At 40.7% G+C, this 18,747-nt stretch overlaps 2 protein-coding genes across 2 annotated transcripts; both read right to left on the reverse strand.

Annotated features, from left to right (window-relative positions):
- Window positions 1-897: 897 nt before the first annotated feature.
- On the reverse strand, window positions 898-4,223 carry LOC311012958 (peptidyl-prolyl cis-trans isomerase Fkbp12-like). Its single transcript, XM_084008798.1, has 4 exons — window positions 4,111-4,223; window positions 3,973-4,020; window positions 2,274-2,386; window positions 898-1,812 (listed from the first exon to the last, which is right to left on the reverse strand). Exons 1-4 carry the CDS (start codon window positions 4,145-4,147, stop codon window positions 1,684-1,686), a joined length of 327 nt encoding a protein of 108 aa, XP_083864924.1. The 5' UTR covers window positions 4,148-4,223; the 3' UTR covers window positions 898-1,683.
- Window positions 4,224-5,542: 1,319 nt separating this feature from the next.
- Window positions 5,543-18,077, reverse strand: LOC311012728 (apical endosomal glycoprotein-like). The gene is made up of 27 exons (XM_084008346.1): window positions 17,958-18,077; window positions 17,783-17,861; window positions 17,542-17,697; window positions 16,582-16,707; window positions 16,158-16,373; window positions 15,951-16,070; window positions 15,474-15,635; window positions 15,242-15,333; window positions 14,640-14,807; window positions 14,139-14,324; window positions 13,910-14,018; window positions 13,188-13,310; window positions 12,930-13,029; window positions 12,581-12,740; window positions 11,899-12,013; window positions 11,643-11,786; window positions 11,200-11,387; window positions 10,698-10,863; window positions 10,186-10,404; window positions 9,522-9,700; window positions 8,897-9,134; window positions 8,450-8,609; window positions 8,250-8,364; window positions 7,510-7,627; window positions 6,574-6,670; window positions 6,404-6,476; window positions 5,543-6,303 (listed from the first exon to the last, which is right to left on the reverse strand). The coding sequence occupies exons 1-27, from the start codon at window positions 18,060-18,062 to the stop codon at window positions 6,202-6,204; spliced, it is 3,816 nt and encodes a 1,271-aa protein (XP_083864472.1). The 5' UTR covers window positions 18,063-18,077; the 3' UTR covers window positions 5,543-6,201.
- Between the last annotated feature and the right edge of the window lie 670 nt (window positions 18,078-18,747).

The raw sequence follows: 18,747 nt of genomic DNA on the forward strand, positions 1-18,747 counted from the left end.
AGAACATCGATAAAGTTGCTCAGTTAAATGGATGGAGCTGATGGTGAGATGTGATCCTGAAAGGTCGATTCAGAACAGCCTGAAGTTGAGTCGTATCCATACAAACTTTGAAATGTAAAACATTAACTGAGCAGAAACCCTCAACATGAGCTGTAGCACCCAGCGGTAGGCTCTTACTGGAGAAAAATACTCTTACCAATCATTGATCAAATAATTTATTTAAAAAATGTACTATTCAATACAATTAGTGTTCCCCTACTTGAATAATATTAAGTTAACTGTGCTGTTGCAGTGAGAGAAGGTATTGTACCTGCTTGTTGCATTATGAATGAATGAATACTTTATTAGACTCAGAGGTTCCATATAAAATACATAAAAAATGCATTATGTTGCATTATTAAACTAGTGCAGACGTCTTTCCTTCGCACAAGCCATCTAAACTCGGAGGACAATTTGAAAACAATATTGTTTACATGAAAACATTACCAAAACCTACAATAGCAATCCATTGCTCACATTCACACCTACGGGCAATTTGGAGTCATCAATTAACCTATCCCCATCCTGCATGTCTTTGGACTGTGGGAGGAAGCCGGAGAACCCAGAGAGAACCCACGCTTACACGGGGAGAACATGCAAACTCCACACAGAAGGAACCCGAACCTGACAGCATGACAATCCCTCCGAGGGAAATAAGAAGTCTGCTCAGTAGACTAAATACACATTGGTGTATCTGAACTCGATGGCTTACAAATCTGTGTCAATGCTGGAAAGAAAATTTGACATAAAAAAAGCACAATTATTGTCTATTGAAAGATTTGTTCGAGTAAAATAAACACATAGCTGTTTCTTATAACTTATTCAAAGTCTAATCCACAACAATGAATGACGCATCAATATTGTATACTTTGTTTTTAATGCAAGAATTCAATACCCACGGAAAGAGCCATTTCTTATGGATGACAGAATAAAGTAGTAAAACATTACCCAAAAACAACACAAGGACACTTGACACCCAACACCATTAACTTATGGCAAAAAGACCAAAGAGTACAAGTGTCAGGATTCAAAACCTAATACAAAAAAAGCTAATGTAGGGATGAAAATTTCAGTCATGATCAGTTATTGTTTGTATGGTTTCTTCACATTGTGTCCAAGTTTCAAGCCACAGATGCTTCCGTTGATATATATTAATGCAAGGGAAAAAACAAATAATCTATTAAATTAAAAAGTTGCATCTTGAGCACTGCCACTCTTCAGTCAACTGGAATCAAATATTTTTGTGCAGGTTAAGTGCCACTGGTTCAGTTTAGGTGGTCATTCTTTTATGGCATGAATAAAAACAACAAAAAAAACAAACAAACCAGTCTAATTATTCCAGCATGATGTTCCGAGCCAAAGATTTATGAGACAAATATAATTATGGTGGCTACATGAATCCTTGATAAAATAAGCATTTCCTAAAACTTTGCATTATTTTTTACTTTTTTGATCCTGGAGTAATTTTAGCACCAACAATACTGTCTTCATGAGTCTTTTTCGTCTCAATCACACAACGATATCAGAATTTTTTCTACTATGATTTATTCATGTTTATGAACGCGACTGACAACACCTTTAATTTAACAGTTATTTGTGTCAGAGATGTTGGTGTAATGAGAAACTTAGGAGCAACCTTCAACTTTAAGAAATACCCAGCAGCTCCACTTCAAAGATGAGAGTAGAATTCCCTGGGATGACAGGTGGGTATCCCTTAGCGCCATACGCATAGTCTGGCGAGCAGGTCAACTTGGCCACCTGGCCAATGCTCATCTGTGGAAGAAGTGGAGAGCAAACTACATCAAAAAAGATAATATGGTTGGATATTGAATGGCTCATTTGCTTTTCGGCATCCCCTTTAAAAGAGGTACCCCCAGTGACTTGGTAATGCACTTAAAAAAAAAGGTTGGGGGAACGTAAAATAATTGCCAATATAAATAACTTTTACTCCAGAGTATTGGACAGGCTCCAAACCCTGGATCCAACACCAAAACACACAAAATAGTTTTCAGACAAAAAGTTATGCAGATATCTGGCTCCATCATAGTTAGAGTATTTGTGTATCTGCTGTAGTTTACAGGATTATCTTGACTCGAATAATTAATTCTGGCTCGTTCTCAGCAAATCCTATTGTTTTTTCTTTTAATTTGTGGTCATATTGCCCAGCCCTGTCTCAAAAGTCCAATAATCACCAAAATGTATGCTACTTAAAATCGGTAGAGTCCTCTCCTTACCGTAGCGACACCCTCATCCCAAGCCTTGATGACTTGACCTTGTCCAATGGTGAACTTGAAGGGCTTTCCGTGGTCCTTGGAGGAGTCGAACTTGGTTCCATTCGTTAGCGTGCCTGTTCAACAACAATGAAACTTGTTAACACTCACCAGGGTTCCCACTCGTTTCTAGAGATCATTTCCAGGACATTTCGTGAGCATTTTCAGGGAAGACTTGCTCGTGACTTGTATATGAAATAATCTCCAACACGCTGAGAAATTATGACACACACACCTGCAGGTGTAGGCAAAACAAGCCAGCAAGCGGGTCAACTTCAGCAACTGAACCAAACATGCTAAACGATTTAACAATACTCAGCAGTCTACAACAAGTTGGGAAGAACCCAATGTTATGTGTAGTCATCCAACATGCTGGTGGGCTCAGCAGGTCAGTTTGTAGAGCAGGTCATCCTTTAATCACAAGGTTGGTAGTTTGATCACCAGCATCTACTTCTAAGTGTCCCTGTGGCAGACACTGAACCCCACGTTGCTCCCCATGTACTTTACAGAAGCATGCTGATGCTAAAAATAGTTAAATGGAGGTCAAGTTGCATGCATGTACATAAAAGGTTTTTGACGATTTAAAAAGGTTTTTGCAACCACGGTACTTGACTTGGAGGCAAGGTTACAGCATTTTCACAATATAACGAAGAACTAATCAAAATACTCTAGTTGATAAAGTACCATTAGAGGGGCGGGGGCTTCGTATTTTATCTCGTGGCCACAAATGAATTAAAACACGGGAACGAATCAATTAAAACGTGTCCACAAATTCAAATATGGGAAGGGGTTGTATCTCGTGGCCACAAAATTAAAACGTGGGAACGAGGTGTGTCTCGTGGCCACAAATTAATTAAAACGTGGGAACGAATTATATCTCGTGCACTCAATGTAGTAAAACAAGGCCGCCGCCGCCTCGCTATATATATATATATATATATTCTCTCTGGATGGCCTCTCCGGGGCTCCGTAATCAACATTATTCCTCTTATTTCCCACGAGATTTCAATGAATGGAAAACTGGGTCCAGTTTCCAGAACACGTGGGGACCCTGTCATATTTCCCACAAATGTTCAAACGAGTGTTTTTTTTTTTAATATTACGTTATAATGCATTGTGATTGAGTGTTAACACGAGTATACTTTTGTTTTACTTACAGGAATAATGTTAAAGGCGAGGAGGCACCACGTCAACGTCTATGCATAAAAAAATAAGCTACAGTCAAAATACAGTTAGCTTAACTCGGCAAAAAAGGCTAAGGGGGACACGTTAGCCTGGTGAGATAGTTGTCTCTTGGGCTTCAGGTTGTTGTTGTTTTTTTTGCACGGATTGAACAAACGAGGTGTGGCGTCTCATCCGTCTAGCTCCGTGGGTGTCGATACGCACATTCTTCTCCTCCTCCAGACGGAACCAAGCTAGCGCCCTGTTTTTCTATCCTTGTGCTAGGCTAAGCTAACATCGAGCCTCTCGCCGTACATTATCTGTCGACGGGAGAGGGAATACGCCATTTTCCAAAATGTGGGAGTACACAGTTTCCTTAAAGGGGGTTTTATTTAAACCCGGTCATTTATAATCGAGTGTGTAGCTTTTGCTGCTTTCAATTGAATAGGCGTTAACTAAATAACCGTTGACCCGTCAGCAATGGAGAAACGTTAGCGCTTACCAACGTAGTGCACGGTAACCGTCTGTCCCCTCTGCGGGAAACTCCTTCCTGAAAGAGGGAAGGAGGAGAACCGTGTGTGTTAGGAGAAGAAAATACACTTAAAGTCATCGAGTGGCTGGAATAACAGAACATATTTACCGTCTCCTGGTCTTATGGTCTCAACTTGTACGCCCATTGTTCTCTCCGAGTGGTGTCCCCTCTCTCACTTCCTGCTGAACGAGCCCTCTTTCTGTGTGATTACGCGTTCGGTCACGTGTGACTGTGCGGTGAGCCGGCGGACTGTTACAGCGAAACCGAGTCGCCAGAGTGGTCATGTTTCGGGTTTAAATGTTGGGTTTTATCGGCCGGTTTCAAACTCTACGTTATCAGCCACTTGATTTAGATATTTCTGATGGCGTTACAATAGTTTGGCATACTATGTATTGTATTTAAAACATTAGAGCATTTCTGGAACCCCCCCCACACATGGTTTCGCCCACACCCACCGGTGGAATCCTACTCTTTCTTGAAAGGGTCGAGTTGCATCCTTTAAACCACAATTAATTGCACCAGACTGTGATAATCTGCTTCCTCAAACTCTGTGCCAATTTACTTGATGTTTTCATGGCTCTATAGTAACGGAGGGAAATTTAGTTACTCGTTATTTTACAATATATGTTATATAAAAAAACACTACGAATGTATTAAATATAATGCTTGAGAATGCTAACATGTTATGGTTCCAGATGGTCAGATGTTAAGATATGCTGCTTTTTCTTGTAACGGTTTCAATAATTCTTGCGTCTTCCTCGACTAAACAAATTCTTGACTTACACTCCTATAATTTTGTCAACTAGTCGATTCGTTAATTTAATCGACAGATCTGTAAAACTGAGTTTATCCACACAGAATCGTGACCGTGGTGAAGTTAGTTTGATGTTGGATAAATTTTTTTGGTCCATCAGCCGTACCAACAGCAAACCAACTTCACCATGCTAGAATCACGCAAAAGCAACACTTCAAATGTGTTTGCCTTAGATGCGCTCATGTTACGTTCTTGGAATAAGTCATTCAGCATGCAAAAGTATACCCAGAGCATGGGTTTACTATTGTTACAACTCTTAATCTCTGGTTCAAATAAATCGTGTAGTTTAATCACTGCTGCTGAGACTAGTCGCTGTGGTTTAGATGGGAGTCGTTAAACATTTTGTTCAACCAGCCTCATTATGCCTCAAATCTTATTCTTGTGTTTAGTCTGCTTCTGTCAAAGTATTTATCAGCAAAATATACTTAAAGTACAGAAAGTAAAAGTACTTTTTTGGTGTTTTTCTTTACTGGTTTTAAATACTTAATTGCCAATTAGTTTAGTCAATGGAAAATGTAAATATATTGAACTGATGGTAACAATGTTAATATATATAAAGATAAACCTTTAATGGGAATGTTTCGTTAATGTCATGTTTATGCTGTGTATCTCCTGTGTTCTCAGGTAAAACAAAAGAATATATATAACATTTGTTTCTACATTTGAAGCTCACATAAAATTGTGTTCTTAAGGACATTTTTAAAAGTGTCATACATACTGGCCCTGGAAAAATAATCACAATGATTCAAAATTGGGAATTGATGATGTGAATCGATTGGGAATTGATGATGTGAAGCTTTGTCTGTACATCTTTACAGGTTTCTTTTTCTGTGAGCACCCCTCATGCAGAATCACTATTGGTCATTTACCCTGAACAAATACTCTACATTTTCTTTGTTGCAATTTAAGTAAAGCTTTAAATATATACCTGAACATGAACATGAATAAAATGTAGCAATAAACCATTACAAATCAGAATCCTTACAATGTCTTAAATTCAACAACACTAAAAAAATAGCAAAATAGTTTAGGCCTAGTCAACAAAAACATAAAACACTACAGTGTGTTAGTTAAATTCCATTTTATAAAATAATTACTTTACATTTTCAGTGTTCGCACATCCTCAGCCAAGGGGGTTGGAGGTAAGCAATAAACTATATGCAAGTAATTCATAATCCACTTGTCATTACTAAAACAAAAGAGTCACTGATACTCAACCATTTAAATGTCTTTACATCCTTTAATCCATTTTTTAATCGGCAAAATGCCCCATGAACATCAATATTTAATCTTCTAAACAGTTACAATGGATAAATATCTCCAAGAATACAGGTGGAATCGGAAGTGGTAAATGTTTTTTTTTTCACTGGAGTTATTCATCTACACTAAGCATTAGATGAAGCAACTGTGGCATCAGTTGCATGTGGCGATGGATTATACAGATTGTTGTAGAAGCTAAAGTCAGTTTCGGGTCCATGTTGCGTGCCCTGGAAGGAAACAAATATACATACAGTGTATATTTCTTTTGTCATCTCTGCTCTGTGAAGGCTGGACAAGATGTTTTGTTTATAAACCCTGCTTACTTACATTTATTTTGCAGTCAAAGAGGTCAAACTGGTTCTCCTCAATTGTGTCGTCATTCACAAGTCTCTGCTGATTCCTGAGACACACAAGCAGAAATGTCAGCCGACAACATAAACCAGCACATTATTCTTATATTATATAAATGATGTAGGTATTTTTAAACAGCGGTGTACATTGTTCTCCACTTCCTGTTCAGCATGAAGAGGAAGATGGAGATGACGACTCCAGCCAGCAGGGTCAGACCAACAGCCAGACCTGCAGACACCATGTCTGCAGACAGAGGAACATGATGAGATTACTATCAACTCTTGTCGACACTTAGTTCATACGCTTCCCACTTGTACTGAGGATTAAAGCCCTTACTTTGGAGCAAGTGCATAAGGAATCATTTGATTAGAATTAACATTTTAAAGTAAGGTCGGTGATATTCAATATGTTTCTTATTGTCGACACACAAAAAAAAGACCAAAACAAACAATGCATGTTCTATTAGGTGTCGTCCGTGCATGTAGTCAAACCTGATACGGCTCATTCTGAGCAATAGAGCTCCATTGTTGTCTAAAAACATGTCTAACACATAAACGTGCTGCAGCGTTGCACTGGTGTGTGTCAGTCCAACATATACCATCCTGCTGTCAGAAATAATATGCATAGGTGTTAATACATGGCTGAAATTACTGAACATTTTTTTATATAAAAGTAATTTGTGGCCCGTTTTAATGATTCAAGTTTTCAGGAAAAACTAGGTGTGGAGCTTATTACCAGAGAGAGAGAGAGAGAGAGAGAGAGAGAGAGAGAATCTGAGCGCATTGAGAGACGGACTAACACGTTTTGGCTTTGGCCTTGGTTGACAGAAAGAAAAAATGTAAATAACAGACTTATCCAATAATTGAGACACAAGTCTTTCTAGAAAATGCTGCTTAAACCTAACTTACATACAACATACATACAAGTAGTTCTTTACACTAATATCGACATGAGGGTTAATGATTTCTGGATAACTTTTATTTTTACAGATAAAAGATAAAATATGGATCAGAATGTTATTTTGTCCTTCTCACAACTAAGGATATTATTCTGCTCAGATGAAGTAACAGTTCTCAAGTTACCATGGTTACTGTCAGGAGGGTCAACGGGGGGCTCTGAGTAGCAGGAGCCAGGGAGGATGCTGACATCATCGAGAGCAACATCCCCACCTGTAACACCCCGCTGATACACGAACACAAACTGGAAAAAAAAAAAAAATAGAGTTCATATTCAAAACAACATCAGAACATTCAGAGTACACACAAGTGCTGTTATTGGGTAATGTGTAATAATACAAGTTATCTTAAGTTTAAATATTGAATAATTTGACTCTTTCAGCCTCAAACAGTTATTCATATAAAAACCTGTACCAACAAATGTCAACAACGCGGTAGACATCTGAAATGTTAAAAGAGACCAAAAGTAGATACAGCTTCATTGTGAAAAAGTTCACAAGCCAACAAGTTGGGAACCACTGGTTCAATCTTTAACAATGTGTTGTATTTTAAAAACACATGTGAAAAATGGATAAAAAGATAATTGAAAAAAAAAACGTGCATTTTTTTTAATGTAAAATCGGCATCTGAAAAGTAACTAAGGCTTAGTGCTGTGGAGTTAGAAGTGCAATACATCCCTCTGAAATGGAGCGGAGTAAAAGTAGCATTACATGGAAATACTCAAAGTACAAGTACAGCAATTACAGTACAGTACTCTTGTAAGTGTAATTAGTTATTTTCCACCACTGGCAAATACCGAAACTAAGGAGTTTTTCATTTTAACATCTGCATGTATTCTGATGTGAGAATCAGAAGCGTGTTATTACCCAGAATGCTTCTTCATGTTTGACAGACACACTGGCCATCTGCCACTTGTTTCCCTTGTTTCCTGTCTCAGTCCACTTCAGAATCCCTTCTTCGTTGCCACCAGTATGCATTTTTCTACAAGACAAGACAGCACACGTTTGAATTGAACAGAAGTTCATGTTCCATGTTGTTACTCATCAGACATTAACAGTCCGTTTACCTGTCATTTATATGAATTCTGAGAGTCCCGACATGGTTGCCATACATGTGGTACCAGAATGTCAGACAGTGACCTCTAGTGGACGGTGGGAACACGTCACTGATCAGGAAGGACATGTCTCCCCAATCACCCACCGAGCTGTCCACATACAAATAGTAACCTGGTGGAGACATGGCAAGATCACTCAAAAATAATGAGAGGTTAGAGCCACCAGGTGGCAGAGAAAAGTCATTTCTTGTGAGGAAAGAAGTGAATGTTCATAAAACCCGCTAGAACTTAATTTTGGTGTATAATAAAAATTTATATTTTATATTATACTTTTCTGCTTAAACTTGTGGAGAATGCAGCTGTGATGTACAGTTTAATCAGATCCTGCAAGTGTCCATACATTTGTTTTGATCACACTCGTATTCGCCCGGTTCAAATCGTACATGTCGGTGTTATTACCGTGTGTGGAGTTGGTGGTGTGGTCAACACTGGGCCCTGTGTTGGGGTTTGGGGAAGCTCCCATACCACGGAGCCAGTCCCCCTGGTCCACTCCGCCTCCCAGGTTGCTCCAGCTACACATGCCGCTCTCAAAGTCACAACGTCCGTGAGGAGGACAATGAGCATCCGTCAGCTGTACATCATCAAAGGCCATGTCTCCCTCCTGGGTGGGGCCAGCCTTCACACCTTCCACAACCATCTGAAACACAAAGTGTGAAACGATGAAAATATATTCAAATCAGTCTTACAGAGAGGTCTGATCACATTCTAGTCTCATTTTGACACAATCTTAGAAATAAAACATCAAAAGGAATGAAGAATCTATGTTATTTTTTGGCTTTAGATTAATAGCCTCGGCCGTTAAAGGGTCAGTTCACTCAAATGTATTGTAAAATGTCTTTACAGGCTTAGTTTGCAAAACAAAAGGAACATGAATTCCCCTTTATTCCCAGTAACATCTACATAATATAATATCAGCTTTAAGTGCAGAGGTTTGGAGATATCAGTCTTAAAGAGCATGTTGCTCAACATTGTATATCTCTTTTCCCAGAAACGACCCTGCTCTTGGCGGATGTTTGCGTCTCACCCTGTAAGGCTGAACCCGGGGCAGGAGCGAGGCCTGAGCAAACCTCCACAGTCGGCCCTGGTCTCCCGTCTGAGAGAAGATTAGAACTTGCTTTCCTTCTTCACTCTGTTGGTAGACGTTCAGCGTCCCCATTCCTTTGCCGTACATGTGATACCACAGCTGCACACAAGCTCCTTTGCCTGAAGGATCAGACGAAGGAAAACCAGATCACATGACTGAAATATCACGTAGTATTAAACGCCCCCTTTTTGCCCCAGTAAACTTCAGACAACTTAAATTTCCAGATATTTGGTTTGGTTAAAATTTATTGGACAGGTGGGGCTTCAAATTTCCCAAACAAAACATTTGAAGAGCTTCTTAGACATGATGCTTTGTTTAAGATTTAACTACCCTCCAGAAAGTATCAGCCAAATAATATCATTATAATTATTGAATACACCATAAATTGAGAAAAATAAAAACTGCCTGTTTATTGGGCAGAGGAAGGAGATGCTTGGTTCCGACCCTACAATCCCAATGTATTAAAATATCAGAAATCAGGTGTCCTCTCTACCAAGACATTCAACTAAATGTTTGGTCCTGTCTGGATGTGAATCACTGTGTAGAAGAACACACTGCATAATGTTGATGATGTAGTTAACACGCAAACAGGTGACTGTCTCACCTGCAGGATACAGTGGTGAAGACATTTTAGCTGTCTGTCCCTTGCGGTCGGCAGCAGAGGACGACAGGTAGTAGTAGTGGCCGGTGGGTGTGTGGGTGGTGTGGTCAGTGTCTGGCCCAGTGTTGGGGTTGTGGGTGGAGCCCGACTGTCTGACCCAGTCAAAGTCATCGGTGGTCTGCTGCTGCCAGTCACAGCTCCCTTCCTCGAAGTCACACATATCTACACGGCAACGTTTGGGAAAGCATTATAAGGTGTATGCACACATTTTTCTAAAGAATAAATATGATACCTTAAAGTTTCTGCTGTTATCCAGACTTTAGATGTAGCTGTACCCAAAATCACATAATAATAACACTAAAACAATGTGCCTAGACTCCATCTTTTTGGTAATTCTACTTAACCTTGTACATACTGAATCACTTTTAATTAACAAAACGCTAGAGATATACAGGTTCAGCTGAACTAACATGTCAAATGTTGTTTTTTTTCTGTGATTTTTACAGTTTTATTACCAGAGGCGCGACATGGTCCACTCATGAAGGCGATGTCGTCGATGGCTATGTCTCCAGCCTGTCCCCCTACTGTAGCCTCCAGAATCACTTGGTGGACCCTCTGCAAGTTCACATGGCTCTGCACCAGCAGCCACTCATCCCCTTGATTTCCTGATTTTTGCCACACCTACACGAAAGGCAGGAGGCTGATTCACTTGTCATAATGAGGATGTGGTATGCACTGAAACTGTGCAGCTTGCACTCATTATACAATGTATTAATGTTATTTTGCAATCAGCATTTCACAACTGACCGTGAAAACTAAGTATAATATCTCAATGGTAACAGTCAAATGTTTCTCAATCAACCTCACTGCCGTTTTTCTAACACAGTAGTAAAGGGAAGTAATGTGTCCAGCCTTCTCTGACCTATGTTGTCTCTACGCTTGTTAAAACTAAAACTAATTAATATATAACTAAGAAATACAAAACTACAAATTTCATGCATGTTTTGTTTTTTTTACCACTGTTTTCTTCATGGGATCAGCTGTTTGTAGAAGCATCTTCAAGGAGCCAGAAGTCGCTCCGAACATGTGGTACCAAAATCTGACACAGTATCCTTTTTCACCAGCAGGTGGCAGCAGCAAAGTCTTCAGTTGGGCCACATTTCCCTTCACACTTGGTGGGGAACTCTTGATGTAAAGGTATTTCCCTGGGAAACAACATGATCAGAAGTTCTAAACCTTTCTGGCGTTTGACCCCGGTCACACGATGTGTAAAACTATGAGAGGTGAGGAAAAAATGAATTCCTAAGAAAATAAATGGCTGCTGTTAAATACACTCAGGGGGTTTTGCTGCCGACTCCTTATTGTTGTGAGATGACTAGTGTAAATAACATTATTGAGTCAGATTTCTATCATGACTCTTCTCTTCTAGTGGCAGTGATTTTCACTTGAAGTCCTGCTACCTTTTCCAGTAGTGTGGTCTCCCGCAGGTCCGGTGTTGGGGGTTTCAGTGGGACCAGACCTGCTGAGCCAGTCCAACTCGTCTTCAGCCCCCTGAACCCAAACACACAGATCCTCTTCAAAAGAACAGTCATAGGCAGACAGAGCTGAGGAGGGAAACATCATTTAAAATGAACCAGTCTTCCAACCCAATGAATCCTGACACCAATATTCATGTCCTATAAATTCACATGTAATGTTGATGGAAACCTTACTTACCTGGTGGTTGGTAGGATTTTTCACAGTTTAGAAAAGAGATGTCATCCACAGCAACAACGTGCTCTCCAGCAGTGGTGTCCGTCTGAGTCACTGTATTCATGCTGCTGAACCAAACCTGAGAATCCAAATAAACCAATGATTGTCCTCAAAGACAAAGGAAACATTACACACACCTGACTGCACTTCAAACACCTTCCACGTGGACCTTTTTATGTTTTGTTATCTATTTTATTTACCCATCTTTAATGAATAAATGTATTTGTTTATCCTTTTGAAAATGATGCTGATCACTTGGCATATTCTGCAATGTTATATGTGTTCATAAATGTATTTCACATACATGTACTTTCAAATGTATGTGTAAGTAGTAGTTTCACTGTGAATACACAGATAGAAGTCTTAGTGGGGTGTTGGAGCACCACAGGCTGTCCAAAATCTCCAAAGGCACTGATTGAATTGAGATGTAGTGATCTTGAAGGACAAATCTCAAGCAATGATTCACATCATTTTCATCTTCATCAAACTATACAGTGACCCCTCGTACCCCGTATGCAAGATTTTGCATTCATCCTGTTTTTTTTTACTGGTTTAATCGCTTATTTTCTCTCGTGTGTCGGCTATCTAAGTGTCCCCTTCATAAGGATTCAAACGTAACCGTCGAGAGGAGGCACGAGCGCCGCACCTTATAAGGCTGCTGGTGGCGGCCCAGAGGCAGATGCTCCGGGCTCCAGTGGGAGACAGTGTTGTGACTGCGTGACCACAGGATTGCTTCACTCCCCTCAGCTTGCTGCATAAGCACTCTGAGTGACCCAGCACTCTCTGAGCTGATGTGGAAGTGAAACCTGTGTTTAGGAAAGAAGGAAGGAACAAGGGGAGAGTGTTGGATTGGGAAGAGAATTGCGCGGTAGAAAGCAGGGGAGTGTTGAGCAATTCATACTTTAAATATTCAACTCTGTATCAACACAAATGTTTGACCGGCATTAGGATGATAGTGAGAGAAATGTGGCCATCAGTGTTGTGCTATCACTTACAGAATCTGGCAGTAGGGGGATGAAGCACTGAGTACGGGACTCTGGAGTCGGGCTTCGCTCTGTGTGGACCCCCGACTGAGATTCACCCTCATGTAGTAGCCTGAAAGGGAGGGCAATCATCCTGAATGATCAAAGTTGACTCTTAAATGCTGTGGGTTGTTATCATCAGTGCCGGACCATGTCCTCTGACATGTTATCCCTTGAATTATTGTCCTGTGGGTCCATTAAAATGAATATAACAATCACTCAATAAGTCACCTGCGTCTGTAGTGTGATCAGTGGGCGGCTCCGTGTCGTTATTGGCTTTCTGTCTCTGCCACCTTCTCTCTCCATCAGTGGTGTCAGTCCATCGGCACTGGTCACTCTCAAATGTGCACCGACCTGAAAGTTTGAGACGAGGCGTGAGAAAGGCTGCTGCTGGTGAATAACTCATATGATGTATACGTATCAACTTTAAATAAAACTGCCTCTTGTGGTTGAGTCGCTTGACTCTGGGCAATATGGAGAAAATCGTAAATAATTGCATTATCTTAAAAAAAACAAAAAAATAGAATCGGCCAAACAGTGTTAAGAAAGTGTTAGATTGGGGTACAAACACTAACTTCACTTCTCAGCCACCCCTTTGTCAAAACTGCAACATATAGCCAATCAGGTTACCTGCTATATTAAACCTATAAAAGTACAGTATACGTAATTAAATTAAATGAACACACTTTTCCTAATTCACTTCCCATTATGCATTACTGTATAACTGACTGGAAAACGTATTCTTTCTCAACCAGCGATCCCATGACTAATTTGATTTAAATACATTTTGAGCCACATTCTAAATGAGACAATGTTGCCAAACTGCTTTAAATCTAGTTCTCTGCTAATTAACCTACCGGAGCAAAGGCCTAATTATTATTGTGAAACATTGTACCACACGCTGCTTACAAAAAGGTAGAAGTATTTGTCAGTAAATGCAACACGCGGCTCACCACAGCCATCCTCGTCCTCCCCCTGCGGGCAGTCTCCATGATAATCACACTGTAAATGTGCCGGAACACAAACTCCTCCAGCTGATCGCCAACAGAAAAACTCATTCTCCTGCAACACCGAAGGAACCGAACAGTAGCTCTGGATTATTTTGACAGGTTTCTATGAGTTACTTTATGCTTCACAGAATTCCCCTTTGCAGGCGTGTGCTCATCATGACAAGGAGTTTACCTGACAGGGGCCGGTCGGTGCAGTTGAGGCTGAGGGTGTGACAGTGGATGTAGGTGGGGTAGAGGTGGTTGAAGGGTCAGGGAGTATGCTGTTATCGGGGTCAAATCGACACTCTCTGGAGAAGGAGATGTCATCCAACGCAACCAGCTCTCTGCGACCATCACCGCTCTCATATCTGAAGACAATCTGAGGAGGAGACAATCTCATAGGACTGCATTCTGACCTTGCTGCTGCTTTTACTTGTTTTTTATCAGTGATTAAAACAATGAATAAACAAAGGCTCAATGTAAAGTCAAGGCAAAATATGTGATACTTATTTTGTCCAGTTTGTCTACTACACTACCAAATTCGAATCAGTTCATTCTTGAGTGAGCCCTTGCTCTTGCTTTTCTCCCAAACTGCATATAAACCTTCCATTTATCTTGCCTTATCTTTGGTTAGTCAACACATTTTATAAATGAGACCCTGGATGACTGAAGCTTTAATTGTGTCCTCACTGACCTTGCTGTTGACTGAGGATGAGAACGTGACCTCTGCCCTCTGCCAGCTGTAGCTGTGTGAGTTTTCCCTGAGCCATAACACAGCGTCGTGACTACCAGACTGAAGCGTCCTGGACTGGGCTGTCAGTCTGGCTGTAGCATCATCCAGGCTGAAGTAGAAGAATCTCACCTATGGACACAATAAGAGTCGTCCTGGTGAAGGGATGTACAAAAAACAAGGTCACGCCTTAAGAAAACCAAACAATTCATCGCTTGCTTTTGGTAAACCCATAACCTTTTCACTTCGCTCCATCATCAGGTTTAATATTTGAAATCCAATACTTTGGTTTATGACCAAATATCTGTAAAGCCTATTCCCATCAGCCTCATCGGTACTTTGTGTTTAGTGCTAATTAGCAACGGTTAGCATGCTGACACACTAAACTAAGCTGCTATATGGCAAATATTACACCTGCTGTTTGTTACTGCATTACTTACCACAAGTTTATAACTACAACTATATGCATATGTCAGCATGTCAGGATGCCACCCGTGTTGATTTGTACACATTCAGGCACCTCAAGACAAAAACACGTCATGCTGCATGCACCTATGTATGCTTACAGTGCAGTGGGTGCTGGGTAGTAGAGTTTTAGAGAGAGTCTCTGATGTCTGGCCCTTCTCAGTCAGCTGAGTCCCGGGGATGACATAGTGACCTGTAATACAATATAATGTAAAGTACAGCATTACCGATTACATAAGTAAATGAATTCAAAGGAAATGAACCATCTAACAAGTTATTCACAGACAACCAGGAGGATGATCTCAATGCCGAGCAGCTCCGAGAGTCTAATACCTGCAGCAGAGTTGTGGGTGTGATCCCTGGAGGGCCCGTGTTCGGGCCAGGCTTCCTGTCCTTTGTGATGCGTCCACTCATCTGCAGCTGTGTCCACATCGCTTTCCTCCCAGAAACACAGGCCTTGTTCAAAGCTGCAGCGCTGCACAACGCCTTGTTGCTCTGCATTGTTATCATCAGGTAAAAGGGAGCAAGAGGTAGACACGTTAGAGACTGCAACCAGGGAAAGAAAAGGTAATGTGTATGCATCTTTATATACATAAATACATATTTATCTATTTGAGCAAGGTGAAGGTCCTAAAAGATGCATCCATATTCCGTTTTCATGATCTTTCTGTGGTCAGAATATCAAAGATATGAGGGACGTACACAGTGAGTTCCTGTGAGACTTTATGTATATGAGTTTACCAGTTTATCAGTGCATTCAGTATTTGGGACATACAGTATTAAAACCATTCAGCATGTGTGATATCTCACCACAGTTGCTCTCATCAGACCAGTCCCCACAGTCATCGCTGAAGTCACACACTCGGCTGTGCTCCACACACACACTGTTGTTGCACATGAACATACTCTCTGGACACGAGGGTGGGGGCTCTGAGAACAAACGTACTTTAGGAATCAGCCTGAAAATAAACTGCTGGTTGAAATACTCTGAGTGTGCAGGTAGAGCAGGTAGCCTACCAGGCAGGGTGCAGTTGGCAAAACCTATGTCATCAATGGCAATGTGTCCAGGCCTGTTGAAGGTCTTGGAGGCTTCAAACAGGATCGTGAAGTCCTGAGGAATTCGACCAACCGTTACCTCACCGTGATGCCACACATCTCCATGGTTACCAGATAGCCACCACAGTGCAGTGGTCCTTGGGCCCTCCTTTAGCATGACATTCAGCTCTTCTATGCCTGTAACAATGCACAGAGTTAGAGATTGCTTAGTTTGTATATTTATTTATTCGTTTTGATCACTACTATGGAAGCAGCTACATGATGACATGCCATGTTTGCAGCATTTTAGTCCAAGACATATTTCTCTGTGGGGACAATTAAGCATAACATATATATCATACTCATATATAGAGAGGAAAAACACACTTGAATATGGAAAACATACCCGCTCCATACATGTTGTAGTAGAAGTGTAGAGTGCAGGTTGAGCTGGCCTGTCTCATGGAAGGACTCTGCAAAGTAGCAGGGCTCATTTGAGCTCCTCGTTCAGGCTCTACAGCCGTGTACCAACCTGGAATCACCGAATAACAACCCAAAGCATTATCCTTTGTTCTTTCTATACAAAGTCAGCAGTGGAAAACAACGGCAGTAGAAGCAATGACTCAAACTAAATTGACTGAGTGGAAACGTGGTGGCGGAAGATTATATGTTTGCAGCTTATCCATAATAAACCTGGTCCTGAGGCCCTGATATAATGTTTTTATGCTGTTTTTCTTTTTCTTGGTCTGGTTATTTATATATTTGCCAGTTAAGCACCATGATCTGTGGATTTCCCTCCCTTTTTAATACCAGTTTCAGAGCTTTAGGGAGTATATTGAACATAAACTTGTGCTAAACTAACATGTGCATTATATTTGTAGGTGTGATGACAGTTTACCAAACAGCATAACTTAGTAAAAAGTGGTCCGTGAGTAAAAAGTGTAGATTTCATGTTTAGCATAAGCATTAAAATGAAGGAATCCAAGTCAGAACAAAACAAGGATGTGGTATAGAGACTGGCAAACACTACAGCCAAGATCACTACCATACATGCTCCAAAAAGGGAAATGTATTCAGCTTATTCAGCATATTATACAGCATATGTCGTTACCCTTGCAACAAACCTCTTCCATCTTTTTATGGTCAGAGAGTTATGATCAACAATTGCTAAAAGAGCTTGCTGCCTCCCTCTTTGGGGAACTATGAAGTGTAATTTGGTTATTAATCAGTGATGATGAGGATGATGTTTTCCGTTGTATTGCTGTAAGGTGTTTGTGTGGCCTTGAGACTAGCAGAGGCCACTGATTTGAATCTATAGAGTTATTGACAGCCGGTTTGTCCGTGAGGGGTGAGTGTGTGGCCGTACCCAGATCAGTGCCCTCGGTGTTGTCCACAGAGGGTCCAGTGTTCCCAGTAGCATTCCTTCCTCTCACCCACTGACACTGGCCAACACTGATGTCCTCCCAGCCACAGGTGCCATTTTCAAATGAGCAACCAAGGAATCCGAGACTTGTTTCATTTACTATGAGAAAGAGAAAAAGGTTTAATACATTTTTTGTTAAATATCATGTAAACTATAGAAATAAAAAACAAAACAATATCAGTACCTTTACAAAGGCCTGGCGTGACACTGACATCATCAAGGGCAATAAATCCTCCGTTTATAGTCTCTGCTTCAATCAGCAGCTGAGCATGAGGTCATTGAGGGAAAAGGTGAATATCATCGATAAAATAACCATTCTTTCTCCTATTAATATTATTTCTCCCACTCAGCCTCTTTACCTGGAAAGGTGTTCTCTTCTCTACAGATTGAGAGACCTTGGTCCAGCCAAGCCCATCGCCGTTACTTTTGAACAACAGATCCTCCTCCGATGGCCCTGAACGCATGAACACCTTCAACCGTCCAGAGTCACTGACAAACAACAGACAAATGTCACTTTTTGTGTGATGAATGAAAACAGCTTTGATCCACTTAGTTCAACCAAAAAGTGTTCCTTAAGTATTTTTGCAAAAGACTTCTAGCAGTATTTAAAGGGACATTCATTCTAAATATGTGTAAATCCTATATTCACATTGTTGATTGGTTTTCTTTTATTCAAAATGTATATTACATGACATACGACTGACACAGATCTGTGTTAAGAGTGAACTCTGCCACAGAATATTCTTAGCTCTTGCACAAAGAGAAGGAGGCAGGTGATTCATGTCTGAATGACATTTGTGCACACTTTCTGAGGAAGTCAGGGAGGAAACTAAACAGGATGAAGTGCATCCTCCGCATTGTCACATACTGTATGGTGTGAACATGGTGGTGGTTTGAAATGTTCTTTTGCTGACCTGCCGTCCATATGGTACCATAAGGTGAGACAGGAGGCGTTGTCTCCCAGTTGGATCCATTCTGACAATACCTGTGCTACATTGCTGCGGTGCTGGTGCAGTGATGAGCTCAACAAGAACCTGCCTGAATTAAAAATGAGAATAAAACAGAACATAAGAATACTGCAAAAAGCAATACTTGATGATTGCTTCATTATTAGTCAATCTTGAAAATGTGAAAGCTAGATGGACACAG

The sequence above is a fragment of the Eutrigla gurnardus genome (assembly GCF_963514095.1).
Source record: "Eutrigla gurnardus genome assembly, chromosome: 4".
In the NCBI taxonomy this organism is placed as follows: Eukaryota; Metazoa; Chordata; class Actinopteri; order Perciformes; family Triglidae; genus Eutrigla; species Eutrigla gurnardus.

Excerpts from the sequence above, each read along its gene's own strand:
- LOC311012958 (XM_084008798.1), bottom strand. The coding sequence starts at position 4,147 with ATGGGCGTACAAGTTGAGACCATAAGACCAGGAGACG. Across the intron at positions 4,021-4,110 it reads GACCATAAGACCAGGAGACG|GAAGGAGTTTCCCGCAGAGG; the intron begins GTAAATATGTTC and ends TCCCTCTTTCAG. Across the intron at positions 1,813-2,273 it reads GGGATGAGGGTGTCGCTACG|ATGAGCATTGGCCAGGTGGC; the intron begins GTAAGGAGAGGA and ends CTTCTTCCACAG.
- LOC311012728 (XM_084008346.1), bottom strand. The coding sequence starts at position 18,062 with ATGCGTTCAGGGCCATCGGAGGAGGATCTGTTGTTCAAAAGTAACGGC. Across the intron at positions 17,862-17,957 it reads AGAAGAGAACACCTTTCCAG|CTGCTGATTGAAGCAGAGAC; the intron begins GTAAAGAGGCTG and ends CCTCATGCTCAG. Across the intron at positions 8,365-8,449 it reads AGAATTCATATAAATGACAG|AAAAATGCATACTGGTGGCA; the intron begins GTAAACGGACTG and ends CTTGTCTTGTAG.